We start from the raw sequence: 25,639 nt of genomic DNA, 5'->3' as shown, positions 1-25,639 counted from the left end.
CCAGACGGAAGGGCATCGCATTACATACTTCACCACGAAAGCCGCCTTGACTCATAATGTTACCGAATATATACTTTAGGAAAGCCGCATATTAAGTGAAACGCGGAAAGATCACAAAAAACCAATGGATAAGGAGGCAGACATGAGTACGTGATGTGATAAAGGTCGCTAAAAAATTAAATGACAATGGGTTGTTCATGTCAGTCGACGAATGGACAATCGCTGGGCTAACACCGTCATAAAGATACCCTAAAACCCGGTGAATAAACGAACTCATAAAGTTCGGTAAAGAACAAAAGAGTCCTTTATCCAGCAGTGGTTCAATTGCTGCTGCTGATGATGATGGCGATGATGCACTTCATAAAAATTTAATAAAGATATTTACTCCTTTTCTGCTATGCAACGGATAAAGCAATGTTCATTCACAATGGAATGTTAATTTTCACATGCATAAATGAGACCTGAAAAAACATAGTCTTTATTCGGTGATGGATTTTGCTTTTCTGGGATTTAATACTATGTCAATTCAGACAATTCATACTAAGGCTTAGAATTTCTGTCAGAGTATACCATATACCATATAATATGACTCCATCAAATTTGCTCAACACGGCACATTACCATTTTACCAACTTGAATATCTCTATCACATCGTAAATACTCTTGTCTGCTTGCTTTACCATTGTTATAACATAATAATATTATATACATACGTATATAGCGAACTGGGACTTTTTTGCAAAACGGATTGCCTTCCAGTACTTCTTCAAACAGTTCTTATCAATATTACATTATACATACACAATAATTTAGAAACCCGTTACTATAGATAATTATGTTGTTGTTATTTTTAGCTTGTCGAATCGAAGAAAATCAAATATGTATGTATATCCACAGTAAACTTAGGCGTAAAATGCAAGAGAATAGATTAATCAGCTTGGCTTTAAATATGTTTAATATCGATGCATCAATTTTGTCGTCTATTGATAATCATTTCCATCGCTGTGTAAAATTTTTGATAGGAAGTGGTTAATTAGGGTTTAAAATGCAACGTCTCAGAACTATTTTATTTAGTACTACAACACTGAATATTATACACATTGTGTATTATTTGTATGACAATCTATCTTATTGATCACTGATTTTATTTTTTTAAAAACGACCCCAAATTACGTTAACAGACGTTTAATAAGACTTCTAAAAGATAATTATTCTAACTAGACATACTCCTTCAAAAAATATAGTTCACTTCAGACGAAAAACAAATGGTTTAAATCCAAGTTTTTTTTACTACTTCTGAATTTTAAAAAACCCACTGTAAACTGGAGCAATTTAAATTTAAAAATAATCAGTAATCTCATTCAGTCGACCTTTCGTCCAGGGATTCCTTGTTCCCAGTGAGTTCACACAATATATTTATGTGATTTTCTCAAAGTCTGTGTGTTTGCGATTGTTTCACTTATATTATTAGGGGAAGGGAGGGAGACATGATCCCCTGGGAGACTTGTTCACCCACCAAGAACTCGTTAATGTGTAAAAAAATTCTTTCAATATTGGTAACACTGGCTGCCCGCCACATACCATAGACATCAGAGTATATTCAGAGCTGTCTAATCAATGGAGTAAAGAACACGTCTGACCGAACTCTTTTTGACAATTTAGACAAGTTTTTTTCTAAATCTTTAGACTTCAATATCTGCTTTTTACATAATGGTGAATGATTGCTGTATTTATTCAGTCTATATATATATGTATATATATTCAAGATTTATTTGCTGTTAGTAGTTGTTTTAATTTTGTTTGTAGTTACCGTTTTAAATAAATAATTTTCATTTTACTAGTATTGGGGACACTTGATCTCATTTACTATGGGACACTAGATCCCTAGGGATCACATCTCCCATAGTTCGTTTCTATAGGCTATTGAGGCAGAAAATATGGCCAGGGAACATAAAGGGGACAAAGAAAATAGAATGGAAATCAGAAAAGTAAAAATAAGTTTAAAAACCAAGAAAAAATTGAAACAAATTCAAAATTCTTCGAGTTCATCGAAAGATGATGTTCCCGTTCCTCCATCTCTTTACAACCTAAGTGACGAGTCCTCTAAGCTGATTTTTTAACATAGTGCGAATCAGACAGCGATGATGACTTTGAGCTTACGGCAGATGATTGGATAATTAATTGTCAACTTTATTTCACACAAAAAGAAGCTACATCGTTACGTTGGGCAGATTCAGCAACAAACAGCAAACAGATTTAAAGTGAAATTTGCCAGGAAATATGACCACAGGACATTTAAATGGCCTGCAGTCGAAGAAATAGGTGATGTAGCGAGATATCAGATTGCAAAGAATCTACTTAAACCAATTTTTAAGTCTATGAGCAAGCGAATTCATTTTTCCGCAAGTCTCTTCACAATTTTAGTGTTGAATGATGTGCCTTGATTTTATTATTAAAAGCATAAATTATTATGTAGAGTTTAAGGTCAATAAAATATTTTCTTTTAATAACTAGATGATTATGACTATCATACATATGTGGGATCCCCCCTAATCAAGTCTCCCATAATATGTAGTGATCAAGTCACCCTCATTGGGGGAAACTTGATCACTTCTCCCTTGCCTGACAATTTGTTAAATATATTTTTTTTGAATCAGTAATCCACATTTTGTGAATTATCAATGAATACCTAGATAAATTTTGCAACTAATAGGTTATAAGGAATTACTACAATCACAGTAGGAGAAAAGTTATAACAACAAATATAAAACGGGGATCAAGTCTCCCTCCCTTCCCCTACTACTACACTATTATCATTGAGCCTCGTGGCCTGTTGTAGTGTTAAATAAAATACCTATACTTATAATATATTTTTTGAAACACTGTTTTAGTTTTTTTAGATAGCATCTTGTAAAATACTGTCGTAACTTAGTTACAACAGTATTTTATTAAAATATCAACAAAAAACGAATCCAACCATATACATAACTCTAAGCTGGCTCGCACATCAAAATTCATCTCGTCTGCAACGTGTCGAATACAGCGATGTGACGTCATCATTATTCACAAAATACGCGTTGCCAAAGGTGGAATGCGTAATTTTAGTTTGAAAAAAAGACAGCTGCAGTCACATGCAACTATTTTCACCCGACATGCAGCGCAGGTATAATCCGCACTTTTTAATTCATTCATTTCATTAATTTTGGCTTGCCGTAATATGACGTCACTGTCTTAGCATGGCCTTGCCTATATGCACATAATTAAGTTGCATGCTTCGCTTAGTTTTGATTTATGATTATTATCCCAGTTGAGACAATTTTCAATGTGCGTCTGGGCTAAAACGATCATTTCAGACTTACGACAGTATCTTACTAGGGGTTCGATACGTTTGTTTTCATTAAAAGTAAATTATTGTATTGCAATTTCAAAATGATCATTATTTTTCTTCAATATAGCGATGAGCAGATATAATATGTTTTAATTAACTAGCGATTATTTTTTTGCTCGGTAAGTACGTGTCCGGGAACGAAATGCACCGTGTTGGCAAAAGAACGTGACTGACATCAGTTTACAGGATTTATTGTAATCCCACGTCTGTATTCAAAGTTTGTTTTGTAAAAGTGAATTGTTTGCATAATAATGAAGTATGATCACGCAACACGTGCATATGAGAAAACATCTGGACCAGAAAATATTTAAAAATAAAAAGATATTCACTTATACAACATTTTCTATATTAGAATTCAACGTAAGGCTAAAATATATTTAATTCACATTATTATATAACAGTTAGCATAAAATTATTAAACAATACATCTTAATATATAAAAAATAATATTTGTTTGTGGGTTTGTTTGTTTGTTCGTTTTGAATGCACTGCCATACCGTTCATCCGATTGCGATAAAACTTTGTCAACTTATTGCTTGCACTTTCGCGAAGAGTATAGGCTATACTAATATATAAAAATGAATGTCTGTGTGTCTGTCCCGTATGCGTTCCTATACCATTCATCCGATTGCGATGAAATTTTGGTAAGTGGTTGTATGCATACCCATGAAGGTTTCTGAATTAGAAAAATCATCATCTTCTTCTTCTTCATTCTATTTTCTTTTATTCGTATGGTTCCTATGCCATTCATCCGATTGCGATGAAATTTTGGTAAGTGGTTGTATGCACACCCATGAAGGTTTCTAAATTAGAAAAATTATTATTTTCTTCTTCTTCTTCATTCTATCTTCTTTTATTCGTATTGTTCCTATACCATTCATTGGATTGCGATGAAACTTTCATCGGTTGTTGTGGTAACACCCGTAAAGGTTTCTGAATTAGTACAACCATCTTCTTCTTTTTCTTCATTCTATCTTCTTTTATTCGTATGGTTCCTATATCATTCATCCGATTGCTATGAAACCTTCATAAGTTGTTGTGGTAACACCCGTAAAGGTTTCTGAATTAGTACAACCATCTTCTTCTTTTTCTTCATTATATCTTCTTTTATTCGTATGGTCCCTATATCATTCATCCGATTCCGATCGTCAGTGGTTGTGCCAACACCCGCGAAGGTTTCTGAATTTGTGCAACCATCTTCTTCTTCTTCTTTATTATATATGTATTCTTTTATTCGTATGGTTCCTATATCATTCATCCGATTGCGATGAAACCTTCATCAGTTTTTGTGGTAACACCCGTAAAGGTTTCTGAATTAGTACAACCATCTTCTTCTTCTTCTTCTTCTTCTTCTTCTTCTTCATTATTTCTTATTTTATTCGTATGGTCCCTATATCATTCATCCGATTGCGATGAAACTTTCGTCAGTGGTTGTGCCAACACCCGCAAAGGTTTATGAATTTGTACAAACATTTTCTTCGTCTCCTTCATTATATCTTCTTTTATTCGTATGGTTCCTATACCATTCATCCGATTGCGATGAAACCTTCGTCAGTTGTTGTGATAACACCCGCAAAGGTTTCTGAATTAGTACGACCATCTTCTTCTTCTATTCTATATTCTTCTATTTGTATGAGTTCCTATTCCATTCATCCGATTGCGATGAAACCTTTATCAGTTTTTGTGGTAACACCCGTAAAAGTTTCTGAATTAGTACAACCATCTTCTTCTTCTTCTTCTTCTTCTTCATTATTTTTTCTTTTATTCGTATGGTCCCTATATCATTCATCCGATTGCGATGAAACTTTCGTCAGTAATTGTGCCAACACCCGCGAAGGTTTCTGAATTAGTACAACCATCTTCTTATATTCTATCTTCTTCTATTCGTATGCGTTCCTATACCATTCATCTGATTGCAATGAAATTTTGATCAAGTGTTGTGCTCACGCCCGCAAAGGTTAATGAATTGATAAAACTATTTTCTTCATCTTTTTCTTCAATTCTATCTTCTTCTATTCGTGTGCGTTCTTATACTATTCATCCGATTGCGATGACATTTTGACCAGTTGTTGTGCGCACGCCCGCAAAGGTTTTTGAATTAGTACAACCATCTTCTTCTTCTTCTATTCGTATGCGTTCCTATACCATTCATCCGATTGCAATGAAATTTTGATCAAGTATTGTGCTCACGCCCGCCAAGGTTTCTGAATTGAGGCAACCATTTCTTCTTCTTTTTCATCTATTCTATCTTCTTCTATTCGTATGCGTTCTTATACCATTCATCTGATTGCGATGAAATTTTTGTAAGTTGTTGTGCGCACACCTGCAAAGGTTTCTAAATTAGTATTATATAAAATACAAAGTTCGTTTAATCCAATTTTGGTTTGTTAGTGCATATTGATAACATTAATAACGTTTGCGTATTTTGGATTCGATTTTAATTTAGTGTTCTTTTGTTTGACCTTTACTCCTATTATAATTATTTTCATATTGATATATTGTATTACACAGATATTTTAATATTAAAAAAAAATATTTACCTCTTATTATTTTTTAAATATCTAAGATAAATATAACCACGAAGCGACCCTGTGTGAAGCCGGGTACTTCAGCTAGTTGTTTATAAAAATTCAAAACCATAATCATTTAATTATGTATGTTTTAATATTTAATACTTCACACAGCATAAAAAATGATACTTTCTGAAATAATTGCAGAAAATAAAAAAATATGGTTCTATACGTTGATCCTGGATACAGCGCCAAACACATTTTGAAAATAGCCGATATACTGGATTATTTATTAGTTTGGGTTATTTTAGGTTAGGTTTGGTTAAGTTAGGTTATCTCACAAATAGTCCAGTATATCGCCTATTTTAAAAATGTGTTTGCCACTGTATCCAGGATAACCGACTTGTACCAAAATTATCTAAGAGAACCAAGACATAATAATATAATTATATTCTTATTCGGTACGCAACAATATATCTGTACCTCAGAGGCAGACGGATACAAATCCAAATACCCAATTGTTCAGGAGAGCGAAAAAACAATTTTTATTTTAAACGAATACTCATAATAACTTCTAAGAAAATATACATAGAATGATCATTATTTTTTTTATTCTAATTCAATTCAAGTACTTTTAGAATATGTAAGAAAAGAATAAATATAATACAATTTTATATCTTAAAAAAAATAAAATAAAAAACGTAGTGTGGATTTGCATCCTTCTGCCTCTAAAGATATTTTGTTAATGTGGATTTGTATCTTATTTACCTAGCCAAAATAAAACAATTTATAAGTTAAAAAAAATTATAGGTATAAATATAAAAAAGCAAACCACATTTTTTTTTAAATTTTTTTTATGTCATCATCATCATCACCAGCCTAAATCTATTCACTGCTGGATGAAGGCCTCGCTAATCTCCAAGCTGATTCCACTTCTCTCGTTCCTGTGCGTTGCGTTGCCAAGTTTTTCCGCAGAACTTTATCATTTCATTGATCCAGCGGCCTCTAGGTCTACCTTGCGGATGTTTTTTACCTCTTGGATATAGCACTGGACGACTAAATTTGTCCAACGATTGTCCTTTCTTCGAGCCATGTTCCAGCCCATTTCCATTTGAGGTTTTTAGCAAACTCTATCACATCATTAATCCTTGTCTGTTCCCTTATCAACTCATTCCTTTTTTTGTTCTTTTGCGTTATGCCCAGCATGCACCTTTCCATACCACATTGTGCTACTCTAAGTTTCTGGATCTCTCTTTTACTTAGGCTCAATGTTTCACACGCATGTGGTTACGAGAAGTACACACTGGTTGAACACTTTGCACTTTAGGCATTTTCGAGGAAATTATTCAGCCGCCCAAAAGCACTCCAGCCTAGCTTTACTCTGCGAACAATTTCATCAAATAAAAATCCATCTATAGACACTTATTGTCCCAGATAGATGTAGTTTTTCACCTGTTTGAGCTGAATGCCATTGATGAAGATCTCTTTTTGGCCCGCAAAGCAGTTGAACATGACTTTATTCTTTGATACATTTATTTCCAAGCCTACTTTGTTGCCTACTCCAGCGAGTTACTGCATTCTGCTTTGGAGGCCTTCTGAGTTCTGAGTCTTGCAAACTACTATTTATTGATATCGGCAAAGCGTAGATGACTCACGTATTCTCCATTTATGGGGACCCGTGTCATTCCAGTCAAGTTGTCTAAATAAGTCTTAAAATGTGGCTGTAAATAGTTTAGGTGAGATTGTATCACCTTGTCGGACTCATTTGCTGATAGTAAATGCGCAATGGTTTATGGAGATGTTGTTGCGCCACTGTATATATTATTATTGAAAATATTTATATAGCGCCCGGGGATTCCTTGATTTCTGAGTGCATCGAGTATTGAAAATTTCTTTATGGAATCGAACACTTTCTCATAGTCTATAAAACCCATGGATAGCGGCAACTTGTATTCCTGTTACCTCAGATTTCTCTGATGACTTGGATAATATGGTCCATAGTGCTGTATCCTCCTCTAAAACTTGTTCTCCTGGCTGGTTCTCGTCTAGTACATATTGCAGACGGTTTGAGAGAATTTTATCTTAGTGGATTATTGGATTTGCATCCTTCTGCCTCTAAGGTAGATATGGCACTTGCATCTTTATTCTATGCATATCTTAGACTAGGACTTTCATCTCTCTGCCACTAATAGATAAAGCCTTTAGCATGACGATTCTTAAAAAAACTCATTTTCCCCAATAACGGAGTTGCATCCGTCTGCCTCTGAGGTACCTACAGATATTATGGGCATTATGGCAATGGTATTCAAAGTGTGCGCCGTAAACTGTTTCAAAAAATACAAACAATCATAATTCAATATGCTGATATTGGTACGGTCACAGTGGTAGATTTTAGTATATTATACAGATATTACGTACAAAGACAGTTTCAGATATTATGTCATATCAGGCGTGTACACACAATGGGATATGTTCGTGTCTTACGTCCCCCGCCCCCCATGAACGAAAAAATACAAACTATTTAGGTGAATGGAATATTATTTTTCCTGCTTTTTCATCAAAACCTCATGACTGATGATAATTTGACTGTCTTCTCAATGGGTTGGCCTTACTCCACTTGGCATGCTTCGATGCACAAGGCATGTGTCAGTGAAAGACCCGTGGCATATATGCCAACTGCAACTGTAGGCCAGGTAACACTACTAGGCTCAAAGTGCAGATTGTCTAGACATGTCTAGATGTATAGGGATTACAATACCGATATTTCAAAATCAGACAATACCGATATATTCGGAAACTGGAAACGATGTACCCTCAAAAGTACGGAGGTTCGGGGTTAGACGAGGTAAATTCCAGACGTCAGTGTCAGACTCCTCTTAAATTGTATTAACCCCTCTTCTTCCTGCCGCGTTAAAAATTATATTCTACTAGCTGACCCGGCGAACTTCGTACCGCCTCAGAATCAATAATCTTGTGTTAACTTATAAGCTGAATTAAATTCATTTTTTTATTAACTTAAAATGAATATTCAAAATGAATTAAGTTCAATAAATGTGCAAAAATCAAACCAAAATGAAATGGATTACATAGTTTTGGTTGGTTCAGATTTCGAAGCATGATGACTACCGAGCCAACCTTCAGTTGTAAATTGTGCGGTGGCAAGCCAGGAAGATCCAATGAGTTTAAAAATTCAGTTGGCTAGTTGGATGCTTCGTCTTCGTTTGTTAGTGCAAGAACGTAGTGGTCGCGTGGGGGTGGCGCGCCGGCATCTTGCGAAACTCAAACGTATAACCGTGAGTAAAATGTTCGTAGACAGTATCTTTTTTTCGGGCATAATACACATGGCTATACGTTTGAGTTTCGCAAGACGCCGCCGCACCACGCCTGCCAAATTACTACGGCCGAGTACTTACACAGTCAATAGATTTGAAGGAATGCAGTAGACCAACGATTTGATTTTGAATTGTGAAGTTTAAGTCACATCTTTGTTCTTTGCCGCAAGAATTGCTCGTTCACTCAACCAATTGTTGACACGAAATTGCAAAAATTCAGCCGAAACGAAATCAATCCGTTCGATTCGTCGACAGGAACACGGCCGTTACCGATAGTCAGAAATTGCTTAGAGAAATCTTCGGCAGATGGATCGTTTAGCAATGGAACTCGCATGTTTGTCGTCAGCTGAAGGTTCTTCACATAGCGCCACAGAGTCAATGATTTGAGGCAAGCATTTATTTCATCGGCAGGGGTCGATCTTGGAATGACTGGTAGTGTTTGGCGGAAATCGCCAGATAGTAGAATCATTGCGCCTCCAAAAGTTCCACTGGGCGCATCGAGGAAAAATAAGCCACCATTTCCATCATCAATTGCCTTCATTAACGTATCGTGCACTACCTTATGTTGGGGGTTCAACATTGGTACATTCGTTCGAACTAATTAGTTCAATGCATCTCGATCATTTTCACGTTCACGTTCCAATTCTAGATTGAAAGCGCAATTCACTCCACGATGTGGCATTGGCATTCCTAACTTGACTAACAAACTGCCGCACATGAGGTAATACATGTCTTATATCAAAAGGAAAACCTGGTTATGTATCTCCTTATTCACCTCGAGATCAGGATTCCCTGAAATAACACGAATTCGATGTAAAATGTCTTCTGACATGTCATCCTTGTAGTTTTTCTACAGTTCAGGTGGATTCGATGGGAAGCATGTCGAAATAATGATAGCAAATAATGTGCGTATCTGACTTGGAGATGCAGAAACAAATGCTTTAGCGATTGTCATGTCCCAATGAGTATCATTTTCAAACAAATTGAGCTTTTGACATGCAGCACGAAATGTTGGGCACATTACACCATTGACAGTTCGAAGTGATTCAAATGATGTCGGCCCACGAACATTTACCAGCAGCAACCGCAAGTAGAATCATTCGCCATTCTTCGGATGAACCGTGTAAATGCGACCAAGAGCATCAGTAGAATGCACGTCCGGATGATCAGAAACCGCATCGCCTTGCTTTCGACGTTGAAATTTCTTCGATGGAGCGTTCCAAGTGTAATAACGTGGCATCTTAGAGTAGAACAACGTTCGTGCAAACGGATCGCTTTGGCAAATCGAAAAGAAACTGGTCAATGTTGGCTCTGGAGATATTTCAGCATGTTGAGCAACATTCGATGCGTTGAAATAAACTTGTTGACCATTTTCCAGATGCACCGCCAAATGTACAGCAGTGGGATGACGTTCATGAATGGGGAATGAGAGAATACGCCAAATTGCTTCATTGCAGCTCACATATCGACCAACTTGATAGTGCGTGATTTCATCGTTGGTATTGGGAGTTTGAACGCCAAAAACTACAATATCGCTGCCTTTGGTGACATATTTGCAGATGTATTTGATGGACTTCACTGAATTGCAAAACTCCACGTTGCAATGCGACTTGAATGTTTTGGAAAAAAGTGGCGAATACAGAACAATCCAAGTGTTGTCGACCACGATATCGTTTCACTTCATTTTCGTTGTGATAGTTCTACCGTTATCATTGGGTGATCGACGCCGATACAGTGGATAACCATCATTGACAGTGATAGTCTCCGCCGTTAAACTTCATGGATAACGCTTGGAACACTTACCGTCGAGCATGCACGGTGATTGGGGGTTGATGGCGCCACACTGTCCATGAATCATGTAAGTAATTACAACATCATGCAGGTCTGGATCGGTTTCGGGATCAGGAATCTCGGCACATATGATGTCATCTTTTTGGTCTGGTCGAATTCTTTCGACTAACCAAATAAGAACGTGTGCATGCGGCAAGCTTCGTTTTTGTCATTCAATCGAATACATCCAGCATCGAGTTTCCCAAAGACGCGATGCTTAACAATGTAGTTCATCAGCGACAGGATTTTTTTTTGAAGACACGTGCGGTGATGTCGTGCCGATCACTTGATGTTTGTCCGGGGAGTAGCAGTTGAACAATTTCTATTAATTTCGGATTTCATGTAAAGGTGATGAATAGATCTGGACGACCGTAATGATGAACATATGTCATTGCATCTTGCGCATATGCATGCATATGACGTGGGCTGCCAATGTACATCGCCGATAGAATAGTCAATCAACCAACATTAGCTGCATCTCCTACGGTGCTGATTGCATCGCGTAGATGAATATACTCCTCCGATCGCAGTTTGGCTTGGTTCAACCGAATGAAAGTGAGGCGCTCCGTCTCGATTTTAAGCAATCGACGAAATCGCAGCAAATAGTTGTCAGCATTTTGACGAATCATCAAATGATAAACACTGGAAAATTAGTCACATAATTCAAAATTACATAATTAAGCAGTTATCGATGCACACACAATCACAAATTTAATAACCTCACAAAGTGAACATCTTCGAAGGCAACTTACCGTTTGAAAATCACGATTGAAATAGCTATTTGCGCACCTAGCTGGTAATCGGCTCGATTATTCACGTAGATCGATTGTCGAATGAAGTTCGAAGGATGGATTTTGAAATTGGTAGGTAAATAATGAGCAATACCAGCAATGAAATCATGTAATTTTATCCTTGGCTTTATTTTTGGACGCTGTCGAAGAAGTAAAAAAGATTCAGGCAGGACAACTTCCTCCAAAATTCGCCGGAGTATACAACAAAGTCTTTCGGGATTATTTGAGGCTGAACTGAATCAACTGTCAAAGGATAGATAATGCACACAACGCCTTTCATTTGTTTGTTTGTTTCTTGTTTATTCTTTCTGTCATGTATCGTTGTATATGGATTTAAATTTTTTGTGATTTTCTTTTATTTTCGATTGCGCGTTCATTGTTCAAAATGTCAAAATGTATGAGAAAATTAATTTTCTTCATAATTTATTTTTTCCGTGATTTATCCGATGGTTTAATAGTTATTCTGCTATTCGGGGCTAAGACAAATCCAACAAATCAAAGATCGTGAAAATCGGTCCAGCCGTTCTCGAGTTATAAATGGTGTAACTAACCCGACTTTCTTTTATATATACTTATAGATATTATATTCGTTCACACTTGTCCGCGGCGGAGCTAGTACAAATTGAATCCGCGCGGAGTCCGTCGTGTCTGAACCGAGGTTCGACCGCGAAGATATGGTATTCAAACACAATATAATTATTATTGCTGTACTATCTCACGATGGCTATCTTATGGTGGTGCTCCTTTCGTGAGTTAAAATTGATATTAACTCCATATAAAACTTAAAAATAACTATGCAAAATACTTCATGGGTATTTACGGATTTGTTTTAACAAAATTAGCATATTGGTTTCTACAAAAAGATGAATGTGCGTAATCTCTCTCTGCGAGATTGCTTAAAGATTGCAAGCTGTTACAGCAGCAAACCTTCATTTTTAAAGTAAATTTAACTCAAAACAGAAAGAGAAGTGTGATTTACCCCTTACTTATAATATGGGGCGACAAAGATAGCAGCAAAAACGTGGGTAAAAAGAGATTCTTTTGGTTACGAAGGTCTTCGTAAGTAGGTCAATATCCAAGACGTTGTGGACCTTGCCCAGAAAGAAAGGTGTACTGTAAGTTTATTGCCAATATTTGATGAAGACGAAACTAAAAAAGTAGTGTGATTACAAGACTTGAGAAACCGTATTTTTAATGCTCTATCAGAAATTTTATACGGCGCCTTGAAATGAAAAGTCTGAAAACCACTGTAAAATAGTATTTACAGCTTTCATCTCTTTTATCTTTAATCCAAATATGTTAAATCATTAAGCATATTTTTTTGTCGTAAGCCTATAATATCATCGTTCTTTGTAATACGCGCTGTGTGATAATTTCCAAGATAGTTCAGTTTTATCTTTTTTAGGTTTTCCCCAACATCCATGCTCTGCAGCTTTAACATGTTCTGAAGGTTAAATTGGTTGAACGGTATTGTTTAATTCGGTTTGCTTTGACTTGGAACCGGGGTCAAAACAATTTAATAATATTCAGATTTTGATAAAATCCTCACACGAAAACATAAACAATTATTCACTTCGACGCTCACGACTTCAAAAAACTAACCATAATAAAAATGGATATACCAGTTAACAATGTCTTATTGAAGCGGACAAAATCGGTTCTGACTATTATTAAACTATATGGAATAAATATGTACTTTATTTATTATATTTTTTAAATTAATATGGAAATAATATTATGTAATTTAAGATTTTTTTAAATAATAAAAAATACTGTTGGGTGGTAGAAAAATAACGGATAATATTACAAGCACGTGTGTATTGATTTGAAATAGACATTAATAAAAATGTGATATTATTGTACCTATTTCTTTTTTTTCAGGCCGTATTTAAAGATCAATTTTAAACATATAATGGTTTATATATATGTAGAAATGCATAAACCTGGCCACGTTATTTTTTTGTTATATCAATTTATAGGTATCAAAAATTTCTAATTAGATATCTAATGAAAAATATTATTAATTATTCTAACTGTTCATTTTTAGTGGAACTTTATTTGAATGTTTAGGTTTATAGGTTTGTTCGTACTTATTCACAACTAAATGGAGATGGGCTGGACACATAGCTCGAAGAAGAGACAATCGTTGGACAAATTTAATCATCCAGTGGTATCCAAGAGGTACAAAACGTCCGCAAGGAAGACCTAGAGGCCGCTGGATCGCTGAAATGATAAAGTTCTGTGGAAGTACGTAGCAGCGCAACGCACATGACCGAGAGAAGTGGAAGCAACTTGAAGAGGCCTTCATCCAGCAGTGGATAGATTCAGGCTGAATATGATGATACAGTAGAACCTTGACTATCCGGACTAGTTGAGGATGAAGGTAGTAATAAAAACATAATTATTAGGTATATAAGGTAAGTAATAATAATAAATGTATTATAAAGTATATTTTGTATAAATTTTTTTTATTGATATTCCTATAGATAGTTTTATGATAAATCGTAAACTGCGTAATTTGTTCACTTTATTTTTTTATATCCGAAATCATTGAGGTGCCGACGCTATATTTAATAGACAAAATACGTCCTGAGACATCTCTCTTCAAAGCATTGATTATATCCACTTTGTCTTTTAATGATATTAAAACACGTTTTCTTTTCGATGGCATATCGATAATATTGATAATAAATATTTAAATCGCGAAAATAACGTTTCAGAAAACTAACTTGTGTTTGTTTTGACTAATCCGGATAATCGAGGTTCCACTATAGTACATATTGGTACCCAAGAGAAGTTTCGTCCAAACGGAGATTGAAAAAGGTTGTTTTTCAATGTATGTTTTGAACCAGATTATAGACCTAATAGGTTAAGTAATCGTCTTCTGGAGTGTGAGTCGAAACAAAATAATACTTTTGATCGATGTTGTTTTTTGTCATTCATACAATTTCCTAAAAATATGTGGAAAAATGGAGGAGAATTTCTTCTAATTATTCATTTATATTTTGCGATATCTATATTTGTCATCCCGATCTTTCCCATATATTCATTGTTCAAAAATAAAACTCTTTTCAAAATAAAAATAAAGTTGTGATGAATACGAAATTATGGATAAACTTTATAATTTTGATGAAACATTTACTAATTAATTACCACTTCGAAATATTAAAAAAAATTACATTTAAATATCAAACTCAATTTAATATACTTATACAGTTTATTAACTAAATACTTTGAATTAAAACTCAAAATGCAGACTCATCTTATAAATACATTCAATCGAATATATTAGTTATTTACTTTGATCAAAAGCAAACTGACAAAAAGAACAAAGTAAAACCCGTCTTTATTGATTATCCACTACGGATATTGCATGTCAAAATATTACAAAGAAATCTTTGAGATACAAAGAAACGAGTTCCTGATGAAATATTAGAATAATTGTTATTACCATTATTCTGAGTGTGCACCAATAGTGATTATTGACATTTTAATGTATTATTATTGCATGTACAATTAATTGGAGCTACTTATATTTTTTATCATATTTGAAAAATTCTTTAAATTAATTTCTAATGATTAAAATTCTTGAATGTCTCACATGCATGATTTATAATCAGACTGAAAAAATATAGAATTATTGTAATTATATTCAATTACACAAATATTTTTGGTAATATTGCCGCAGATGCCCACATGAGCTTTTATAACTTTCTTTTTAGACCAAACCCAACCTAACCTAACATAATCTAATCTAACCTAACATAGTCTTAGTTTGTGATAATGATGTATCTAAATTTATGAAAATATAAAATTTTAAATTAACTATTATTCGATCGAAAAGCATTTGCGCCGACAGAAAAGTGTATTTAATATAATTATTGTCTACGTGGAATAAACTGTTTTCGTAAAAAAATAATTATATAAGCTCATGCGGCATCTGCAGCGCTGTAACCATATTTTTAGTCAAAAACTCCGCCATCACGCCTGTATCCAATAAGTGGAAAACTTTTTTGATCTTTAATTGATTACTGATTATTGATATAACATTTACTTGATGAAATTATCTTTAAAAGTATATATTATTTAATCAATCCACTGTGTGAAGAATTGCCGTGTTTACAAAACTATGCCAGATGGCAGAAAAAATGCTAGATTTCCTTAAACTTAAAAATATTCAGAAACTAGGATTTCTAAAAAGTTTCCGTTTTAATATTTTATTAACGACAATAAATATTGATAAAGATTAATGATTTGTTTAGCAATTAATAAATAAGTGATGCCACTAATTATTAATACTGGTACAATTATTTTTTTATTACAAAGATGAATGTATCTAACTATTATTTTATTGCGAAGATTTATAATCTCAGCATATTATTTTTAAACAAATCTGACGTAATATTCTACCTTTTTGTAAGTAGTTTTCAGCTTATTATTACTATAGTTCAATACTGAATAGATTCAATTGTGCTAAATTATTATTATTGAAAATAAATAATTTTGAAACACCCACGACTATATATATATTAGAAAAATCGTAAAAACATTAGATAGATTGAGACTCAAAACTCACATCTTTTACCATCCAGGTTCTTTCAGCTACTGGCATCGAAAATAGCAAGATTTAACGCCATGTGCCAGATGCGAATTTTGCAAACAGAATGGCTGTTCGAAAATGCTAGACCTGGGCAAAAAAACTCTGAATTTGCCAACACTACACCGCATCCACGATACCTGCGCATGTGTACATAATATACTAAATATAAATAACACATGTAAAAAACGCGTTTACAAACTTTATCATATCTACACAATTATAACGGAACGACTGACAAGATGATTCTTAAATTAAACCATTTTTTCCAATTTAAAAATAAAACCCACCTGTTGTATATTTAAAGTTAGTGAAATACACAATATATCGTTTTGCAATCAATTTGTGCATGTGAGTTAATGGGTCGTTACCAAGGGTTGAGTAGGTGGTTAACAACAAAGCTTTGTCTGTCAAAGTCTGTCAAGATAATATTATGATTACGTTGTGTTCATTCATCTTGGAATAAAAATAGTCGGAAATTAACTGTTTCCAATTAATAGTACACTTCAATTGTGATGAAAAATTAAACGAGCAATTATCAACACAGAATACAACGAATACAGAAAAAACACAGCGTTTTAATTACATGTCAAAAGCACAACTTCGATACAACAATATATCGTTACGCTATTAACATCTTCGATATGACGATTTCGTAAAAGGTTATTTTTTTTAATATTTTTTGTTCGTTTATATTACACCGGATAATTTAGTAAAACTGTTAATGTTCTATGTACCACCAAAATTTCAACATAATAATTATATAAACCTCCGTTTTAGCATGTCTCATTTTAATTAAGACTGACATATCTCAAATCGGCACTCTAACAGACATTAGATCATCTATTTCTTTACAATGTTATTTAGATAAAACACGCTATTCAGAATTACAAAATAAAAGTATATTTACCTTTATTTTTGTGTTAACAAAGCGTGTTTTGTCTCTATGGAAAATTTTAATTAAGTATAGAGTTTTGTTATTTGTTTTATCCTACATAATATTCAATAGAATGTGTCAGAACAATGTATATATTAAACAAAGTGAGTACTTTATATTATTACTTGTGGTAGAGCTATCAGAAAGAATCACAAGGTATTTTGTAAAGATTTCCATATAATATTTGTAATACTTTTATACAAGACAGAGTGACAATGGGATGTGGTGGATTTTCCTCGACCTGTCAGTCTGTTGTTGGTATTTTTATATGTTTTTATTATGCCCGTCGATACACGTTTTCCTTTATATATGAGTATTATTTTGTTACTTTTAAATAGAAAATTTGTTTACTCACCTTGCTATCAAGGACATTGATATAGGAAATATTCCCATAGTTTTCCCGCCCATCAGATATTCTTGGGTCGTATTCTGCTTTTGTTTTGCAAAAAACGCAAAGTATACACCAATTACCGCCGACAAAAAAAGCATGGTTCCAAATACGGCATAATCCAAAGCATCAAAGTATCGTTCTTCTATCTGTGATGGATCAGTCATTTTTATTTTAAATATTTTAAAACTAATATAAAAGAAAACACACTCGCGATTTCTTATTTATGTAATTTTTTCGTGACTGTATATCTAAGGGTATTATTCTTAAGTGAAATAAAAGTTTTAATGTAACGATAGATTCTTCTTATGGATATTTTCATTATTTGAAAATTATAAAAGATTGCGTTTTGTTTGTTGTTTTAATACTGTTCGGCCAAAACGCATACCTATTTGTCGGTGGTTCAAATGTCACTGAGATTACATTGTGGCGATATGCTTCACCAACACGGAGTAATTCTGCCGAGGACTGCGATAATTGACCACATTCATTGTTCCAATTGAAGCCAGCTCATCATTGTGATGAAGATACGTGAATGTCGGTCGTCTGAGTCGAGCGGCAGAAAATTATCTAAGTATCGCCAGCGAGACTCAGCATTGCCAAATAGAGCTCTTTATGAAGCGATGGCCTAGGTACAGATTGCCGGAAGACATTTGCTCGTGTATGATCACTGATTAGCATTCAATCCTTGTACCGTGGCTAATTCAATCTAAACTTTTAACTGGACAACAAAGAGATGGATATTTTTCGTCTTTAGTTGATGGGCATTATTATTTCTGTCAAATAAAAGCGAGCTGCGTCTAGGAAATCTATCTTCAGACATTTAACACGCATTTTTTATACTCAATACATAATACCAACACTTTTTTCTATAAATATAATAATAATCGCAACTTATATTGTTATCAAAACGGAATTAATACTATTTTTTTTCTATAAATTTACTATAGATACTGCTTAAACATATACACAAAAAAAATATATTAGTAACATTTTCACGATGTACCTATAACATATAAATAGCTGTTTCCAATACAAGATACAAAATCAATATTATAAGTATTAGAATTAAAATATTAATATGCGTTATAATAAAATTATTAATTAATAAAAATTTAATTACATACTATTTCATCATGTTGCGATGTTAACCAAAATTTGAGCATTTATAAAAGTCTAAGCCCATTAATCTGCCAATTAAATAATATTTCATTAAAATAATTTTTCATGAATTCAGAATATTCATTTTATTAATCGTATTAAAACTCATGAATTGCTATTTCAGTATAAATCGGGTGACACATGAAAATCAATTATAATGTATTTTATTTAACAGTGGCGAAGATTAGATATTTGACCATTATAAAACGTTTTTCATTTATAGATAGAGCAAATTATTTTATTCTTCCATCTGAAGATCCAAGATGAAACTTAAAATTACATTTCAAAGAACTGGTATCATCGCGATATAATAAAATAAGTAGTAGTATATTATAATATATGCGTGTGTATGAAAAACAAAAGTTTGGGAAAATTCTCTACAAACACAATATGTCAAATGAACTAAAGATATCTCACCAGGCTTGTCCGAATGATTTTGTATTTTGTTGATTATTGAATTTTATAATAAGTACAACAGGCGTTCTTCGCCACCACCTTTTAGAAACATTTTACAATTACAAATGAACGAAGTAAGAATACTTTAAAACGATCATAAATTTATTTATCTATATATGTCACCAAACAGTTGTATAATCCACATGAACTAACCAACATCAAGTTCAAGATTTAAACTCATATAAAAAGAGAAAATGTTTGTCATAAATAAAATAGCTTCAGTTTTTAAACATCATTAATTTTCCCTCCCCCTCCACCAACCACTTTTTCTAAAACACATGTTTTAATATTTCGATATATACACACCGACAAATTCTTAAGGCGATACTTCAGTGAAACGGCAAATAATTTTCAACTATAGGCGTGACGAAATGTTGGACTCGCTGGCAGTCTGAGAGCGAACGTCGAGGTGTCAATACGTAATTTTGGTTCGTGATGGTGACGTGGGTATTATTTCGTAAATCGTGTAAAGATTACTAAAAACGTTACCCATTTACTTTAAAAAGAAAACATGTCAATGAATATATTATTATTGTTACTAATAGAACAGAACCACAATGAGGCATAAAAAAAGTTCCCACCACCACCCGTCATAATATATGCACAGCTGTGGATATGCACGGCCGCTTTCTATGACGCTTTAAAGTGTCAGAAAGAAGTGATTTTAAGTGCTCATTCCGTCCCGAGACGGAGATGCACGGGACTGATGCTGCAACCATGCACCGTAGTGCTTAAAAGTTAAGAAAGATTTTTTTTTGTTTTTTGGACATAAACAGAACATTAAATGGACGCATGTTGGATTTATATGACAAATTATATTTCGGTTGGCTTGCGTCATTTGTACCCATGACCCGCAATCCGCAAATCGCCTAGCCACGATCTTTTTAGACCATGCCTCAACTGAGGTATAGCCTTAACAACAATGGCAACAATTAATCGATAGAGAAAAAAATTAAAGCGACAGGATGCCAAAAATCAATACATTTTCTTATAATCAATAAGAAATTGAACTGACTAACCACGTTCCTCATAGTTTACAGAAAGTTAGCCACAAAGATATAATTTTATTTATTCAGGTGACTCAAAATTATTGCGAGTAACATAGTATTTTATGAAAACTCTGTGGAGAAGTGCCGCACACCGCACACCGCACACCGCACCAACGCATTCTGTCCGCACCAACGCATTCTGTCCGCACCATACCTCTCTGGACATGATCTCCGTAAAACCCTCTGTAGTTTTTTTGTAATTACAGATAATGTGAGTTTCGATTCTAGCCAACTTAATTTCTAAACATATTGAAGCGAAAAGCACTGGAAATATTTGAACTACAAAATTTAATAACACAATTAAATCATTTGCAACTAGTGTGATCTTTTGAAATCTATTAGACCCAAAACATTATCTTGTACATAATCATAATATGATTCTATTTATTTATATTGTGAATCAATATTTTTATGTTATATATTATAGTATTAATTGTCTACTAGTAAGTGGGTATAATGTAAATTCCAATGGAGGAGAACATTGTACACCACACAATAATTAGACGAGGATCATTAATTGATTTTAAATGAAGACCTGTTTTTGGTTCAATATGGGTGCATTGACTCATATAATTTATAAAATAATTTTGTTTTTCATATGCTATGTCTATAATATAGCAGTAGTGAAGAGTGGAGGTAGGCTGTCAAAACCCAATATGAATAGTGCATACTAAACTTTGTCAGTTATACATATTTGTTTTCATTGAACTACGACTACAATTTACATATTATATGGTTTTGTTGAGTTTTTAAAATTCAATTAAACCTTGCGAAAACCAAGCCATAATAAATAATAGTCAAAAAATACTCGTATATCTATAAAATTTCTATAACTATGACATTAATGATTAAACCATACATAATTTGTATAGATATAATAATATTTTAAGCAGGAAAATTAAAAAAAAAATGACAAACAACATAATATTATCCAATATGTATTCTAAATTCAACGAAAACGTATGAATAAAAAAATATGCACAACTTTGTCGGATTGCCGAAAGCACACCAAATTTATTATGGTTTGGCTTAGGCATGGTATAATTGATTTATTTAAATTAACCAACTTCATCTGTAAAGTGTAGTATTAGTTCAATAAAAAAAATACGTATGACTGACAAAGTTTAATACGCACTATTTATGTCGGATCTTAACTGCCTACCTCCACCCTTCACCACTGTAATATAGACATAGCATATGAAAAATTAAATTATTTTGCCCATAGATATCGAGCTCTTCCAAAGTGATCTGCTCATACAACTTGTATTCTTCCGTATACAGATAAATACAGATTAGTGGTTTAAAATTGAATTTATATATATAGGTACTTTCAATAAGCGATATTATTGACATCAGCACAAATCTGCATTTATTTCTTTACACACGTGTTGTCACATTCTGCTAATCCATTAAAAACTATCTGCCGAGTATAATTCTATGAATGCATATCAGGAACCGACACAGAAAATGGAATATAGGGGGAGTTCAATTTTAAAAGTCTATCTATTATTATTATTTTTTTTATTTTTAAGGCGACTGGAAGGGTTGGGTTAACTTAATATAGCAAGTGCCGCTAACGTACTCATTTACTCCTGCTTAAATAAAGAACGCCACACTTTTCCATGTACATTTCTCATCCCGCGACACATTACACTTTGAGTCTAGGGATGTAAATCTGGCTTAACTACGTCAGCTCTAACTACGTATGCTTACCTATGAGTTATTTCGACCTGTCGTATCCACAAATGGCTATCGAATCCACGTAGCCTAACGGTCATTATGTCATTGGATCGTTAGTGTCCGTTTGTATCGTCCGCGTTGTATTATCTTTTAGACATGCTTTCATCAGAATCTTAAAGCGAGCATTAGACGACTTTGATGGTTACATCATTTTATGAGTGGCATGAGTCTTCCACTAATACAGGCCTATCATGTCGGAGAATGCCCAGAAGAGAGGGGTCAATCTGTTGAGAAGGCTGCTCGAGTCATCCACAGTTATGAGTTCCTGACGAAGACGAAGAAGAAAGAAAATTTTATTCACCTAAATAATTTCCTTCCTGGAAGGGGGTCCAGACCCGAATCCCCTCCCACCACCTTGTGTACACGCTTGATATATTTTATGTAATTTTAAAAAAATATCTTTCTCTACACTGCAATGAAGTTGAATATTGTAAATTAAATGACGTGCTTTTTTAATATTGAGATTTTATATGTAAAAAAGTATCCGGGTGTGATATCAATTTATTTCAGACTATAGTTCCAAGAGGTTAACCGAAAACCTAACAACTACTACTATCAATAAGCGTTCATTATGGCATCACCACTCTATAGGTGTCTATATGATTTACCTACTATCGAAAAGATTTCAATAAAAAATACAGTGTAATTTGTCGTATTGTTGACTCAACTTAAACATACTTACAGTTACCTTCCTTTTCAGATCCCAAGAGTGACGGATCGATTTGGTCAGGTGGTCGGGTTGAATTGATCAGATCAGACGTTACATCGAGAGGTGTATATAATTTTATCGTCAGACATAATTATGTCGGATTACAGCGTCATCAAACTGCCTGACGCTCTGGTCAAATCAGATCAGATCAGAATCAGTGTGAGCAGGTCTATTACTATTTGTCTTTCAATAATTTTCTGTTTTTAATTAAATTAATAGTTGGCACTAATACTGGCATGCTTTAAAATTTCTGGTAGTTCGTTAAAATACAAGGCACAATAGGTGCGTTTTCTTCAGGGAGTATAAGTCAGGCACCAAGTCAAGCCATCTAGTAGGCAACACATGATTATTGGTCAAGCTGGCAGTCGTATCGACAAAATCGGTCTCTGTGGGATTTTAATAAATAGCGTCAAAATATCCTTAGATAAATATTTATATTATTGATAACATCATCATCATTATCATTAGCCTTAATCTATCCACTGCTAGATGAAAGCCTCTCCAAGCTGATCCCACGTCTCTCGGCCCCGTGCGTTGCGTTGCCACGTACTTCCGCAGAACTTAATCATTTCATTGATCCAGCGGCATATATGTCTACCTTGCGGACGTTTTGTACCTCTTGAGTATCACAGGAGGACTAGACTTGTCTAACGATTGTCTTTTCTTCGAACTATGTGCCCAACCCATTTCCATTTGAGGTTTTTTAGCGAACTCTACTACATCGCGAACCCTTTTCTGTTTCCTAATCTACTCATTCTTCCTTTTGTCATTTTGCATTATGCCCAGCATGCACCTTTCCATACCATGTTGTGCTACTCTAAGTTTCTGGATCTCTCTTTTGCTTAGGGTCCATATTTCACACACATATGTGATTACGGGAAGCACACACTGGTTGAACACTTTGTGCTTTAGGCACCGTGGGAGATCACTTTTGAAGACATTATTCATGTGGCCAAAAGCACTCCAGCCCATCTTTACTCAAATATACATCCAGCTATAGACACTTGTTGTCCCCGATAGATGTAGTTTTTCACCTGTTCGAGCTGAGTGCCATTGATGAGGATCTCCATTTTGCTCGCAAAGCAGTTGAATATGACTTTCGTCGTTGTCACATTTATTGTCAAACCTACTTTGTTACTTACTTCACCGAGTTCCTGCATTCTGCTTTGGAGGTCTTCTGAGTCTTGCGAGAAAATTACTATGTCATCGGCAAAGCGCAGATGCATAAGTAGAAAGAAACTGATAAAATTAGCATGAATAATGTACATGTTCAAACACGTGTGTTAATATAATCTTACTCCCTACTTCAGTTGTCGTTTGTCAATTTATGGCTACGGCTGTATGTTCTAGTTTAACGACTGGAAAATGCCAAAAGAAATGGCATTTTTCAAAAAAATACTACCTTATTCTTAGGTCAATAATTATTATTATAAAACAATCACTATTCGTGGGATGTTTTACCATATTTGGAATGGTCAAAGACATAGCTTATAATCAGTGTCTTTAGAATTATCTTCCAATGTGTTAATCGCGCCCATTTTTTGAATAACGCAATGCCTAATTCCTGTCAAATTTGGGAACACAGAGAGTATAAATATAATTTTTTATCGTAAATATTTCAGTATATAATGTTAACAACAATTATTACGTTTTTATTAGCTCGTATTCTTGTTTGTCCGGTACAGATTTTTTCTTGTGCAGTTCAAATTTTTTCTTGTTTGTCCAAGATTTTTAACTAATTTCCCGACTAGCTTAATATTTGAAACATTTAGGATATATCAGAACACGACGACAATGCATTCTTTTAATACTTTTGGCCATTTATAAGCAAAATTGAATTCATTTTCAGTTAACTCTGTTTTGTATGTTTCGGAAAAAATTCGTTAAAAGTAATATTTACTACTCACTATTCTTGGTTGCTAAGTGGGTCCTAGCAACTTTATTATTAATATATACGTGCGTTACTATGGAAATCAATATGAAATGTCAAAATGACATTTCTATATTTTATAATATATATTCAGTATTTCTATCAAGTACGATAAAAAGTTTTTATTAATACATATAATTGTCAAGTTTATATGATTCAACAGAAAATTTAAAAACGTGGTACATAAAAAGTTCTTTTTATCTTGTCTTAATACTATCTTAACACCACTGCACATGGATGTACTGAAATATGACTATATTCTAAAACATTAGATCGAGAGGTTTAAAAGAATACTATTTTATGTAATAAAAATACTTTATGCAGTCATCAAATGTTTAAAATAAATATACAGGATAATAAGGCTTTAAATTTATATAATTAGATTATCTACAACATTTAAGGAATGTTCAGGCTTATGCTATGAAAATCTCTGTTTTGACCTACGTGGCGCATGTAGGCCTTTAAGAGTATAAGCTTCATTCGGTGTAAGTATATAATATATTTTTTTGTAAAGGTTATAATCATAATAATAATTATAAATATAAATTTCTTTTTAAATAATCGATACGCATTTGAATACATTAAAAATATATTTTTTTATTAATTTAAAAAAAAATCTTTTATAAGCTTATACATTGTATTCTATGAATATTGTTATCATTAAAACATAGTTTAATACTGTATTTATAAGGTGTCACTGATTTTTTAAAAAATACAGTACTGGTATAATTTCTTAAATAAAAAAATATCAATTCGCACCCCTAGTTTTAAACTATTACACGTCAAAAAATTGACATTTTGAGTTAATAATGCAGAAGGGT

At 33.6% G+C, this 25,639-nt stretch overlaps 1 protein-coding gene across 1 annotated transcript in view; it reads right to left on the bottom strand.

Moving 5' to 3' along the window:
* Positions 1-18,188, bottom strand: part of LOC147079702 (sodium-coupled monocarboxylate transporter 2-like) — a 98,453-nt gene extending 80,265 nt beyond the window's left edge. Inside the window, exon 1 of the mRNA XM_085944527.1 lies at positions 17,741-18,188. Coding sequence (XP_085800653.1) covers positions 17,741-17,940 — 200 coding nt within the window. The 5' untranslated portion in view covers positions 17,941-18,188. The remainder of the gene's footprint in view (positions 1-17,740) is intronic.
* Positions 18,189-25,639: the final 7,451 nt, after the last annotated feature.

The sequence above is a fragment of the Rhyacophila brunnea genome, unplaced genomic scaffold (genome assembly GCF_057557595.1).
Source record: "Rhyacophila brunnea isolate RB1 unplaced genomic scaffold, BYU_Rbru_1.0 scaffold_1, whole genome shotgun sequence".
In the NCBI taxonomy this organism is placed as follows: Eukaryota; Metazoa; Arthropoda; class Insecta; order Trichoptera; family Rhyacophilidae; genus Rhyacophila; species Rhyacophila brunnea.
The sequence above is the reverse complement of the archived record's forward strand: the minus strand, read 5'-3'. Positions and strand labels throughout refer to the sequence as shown.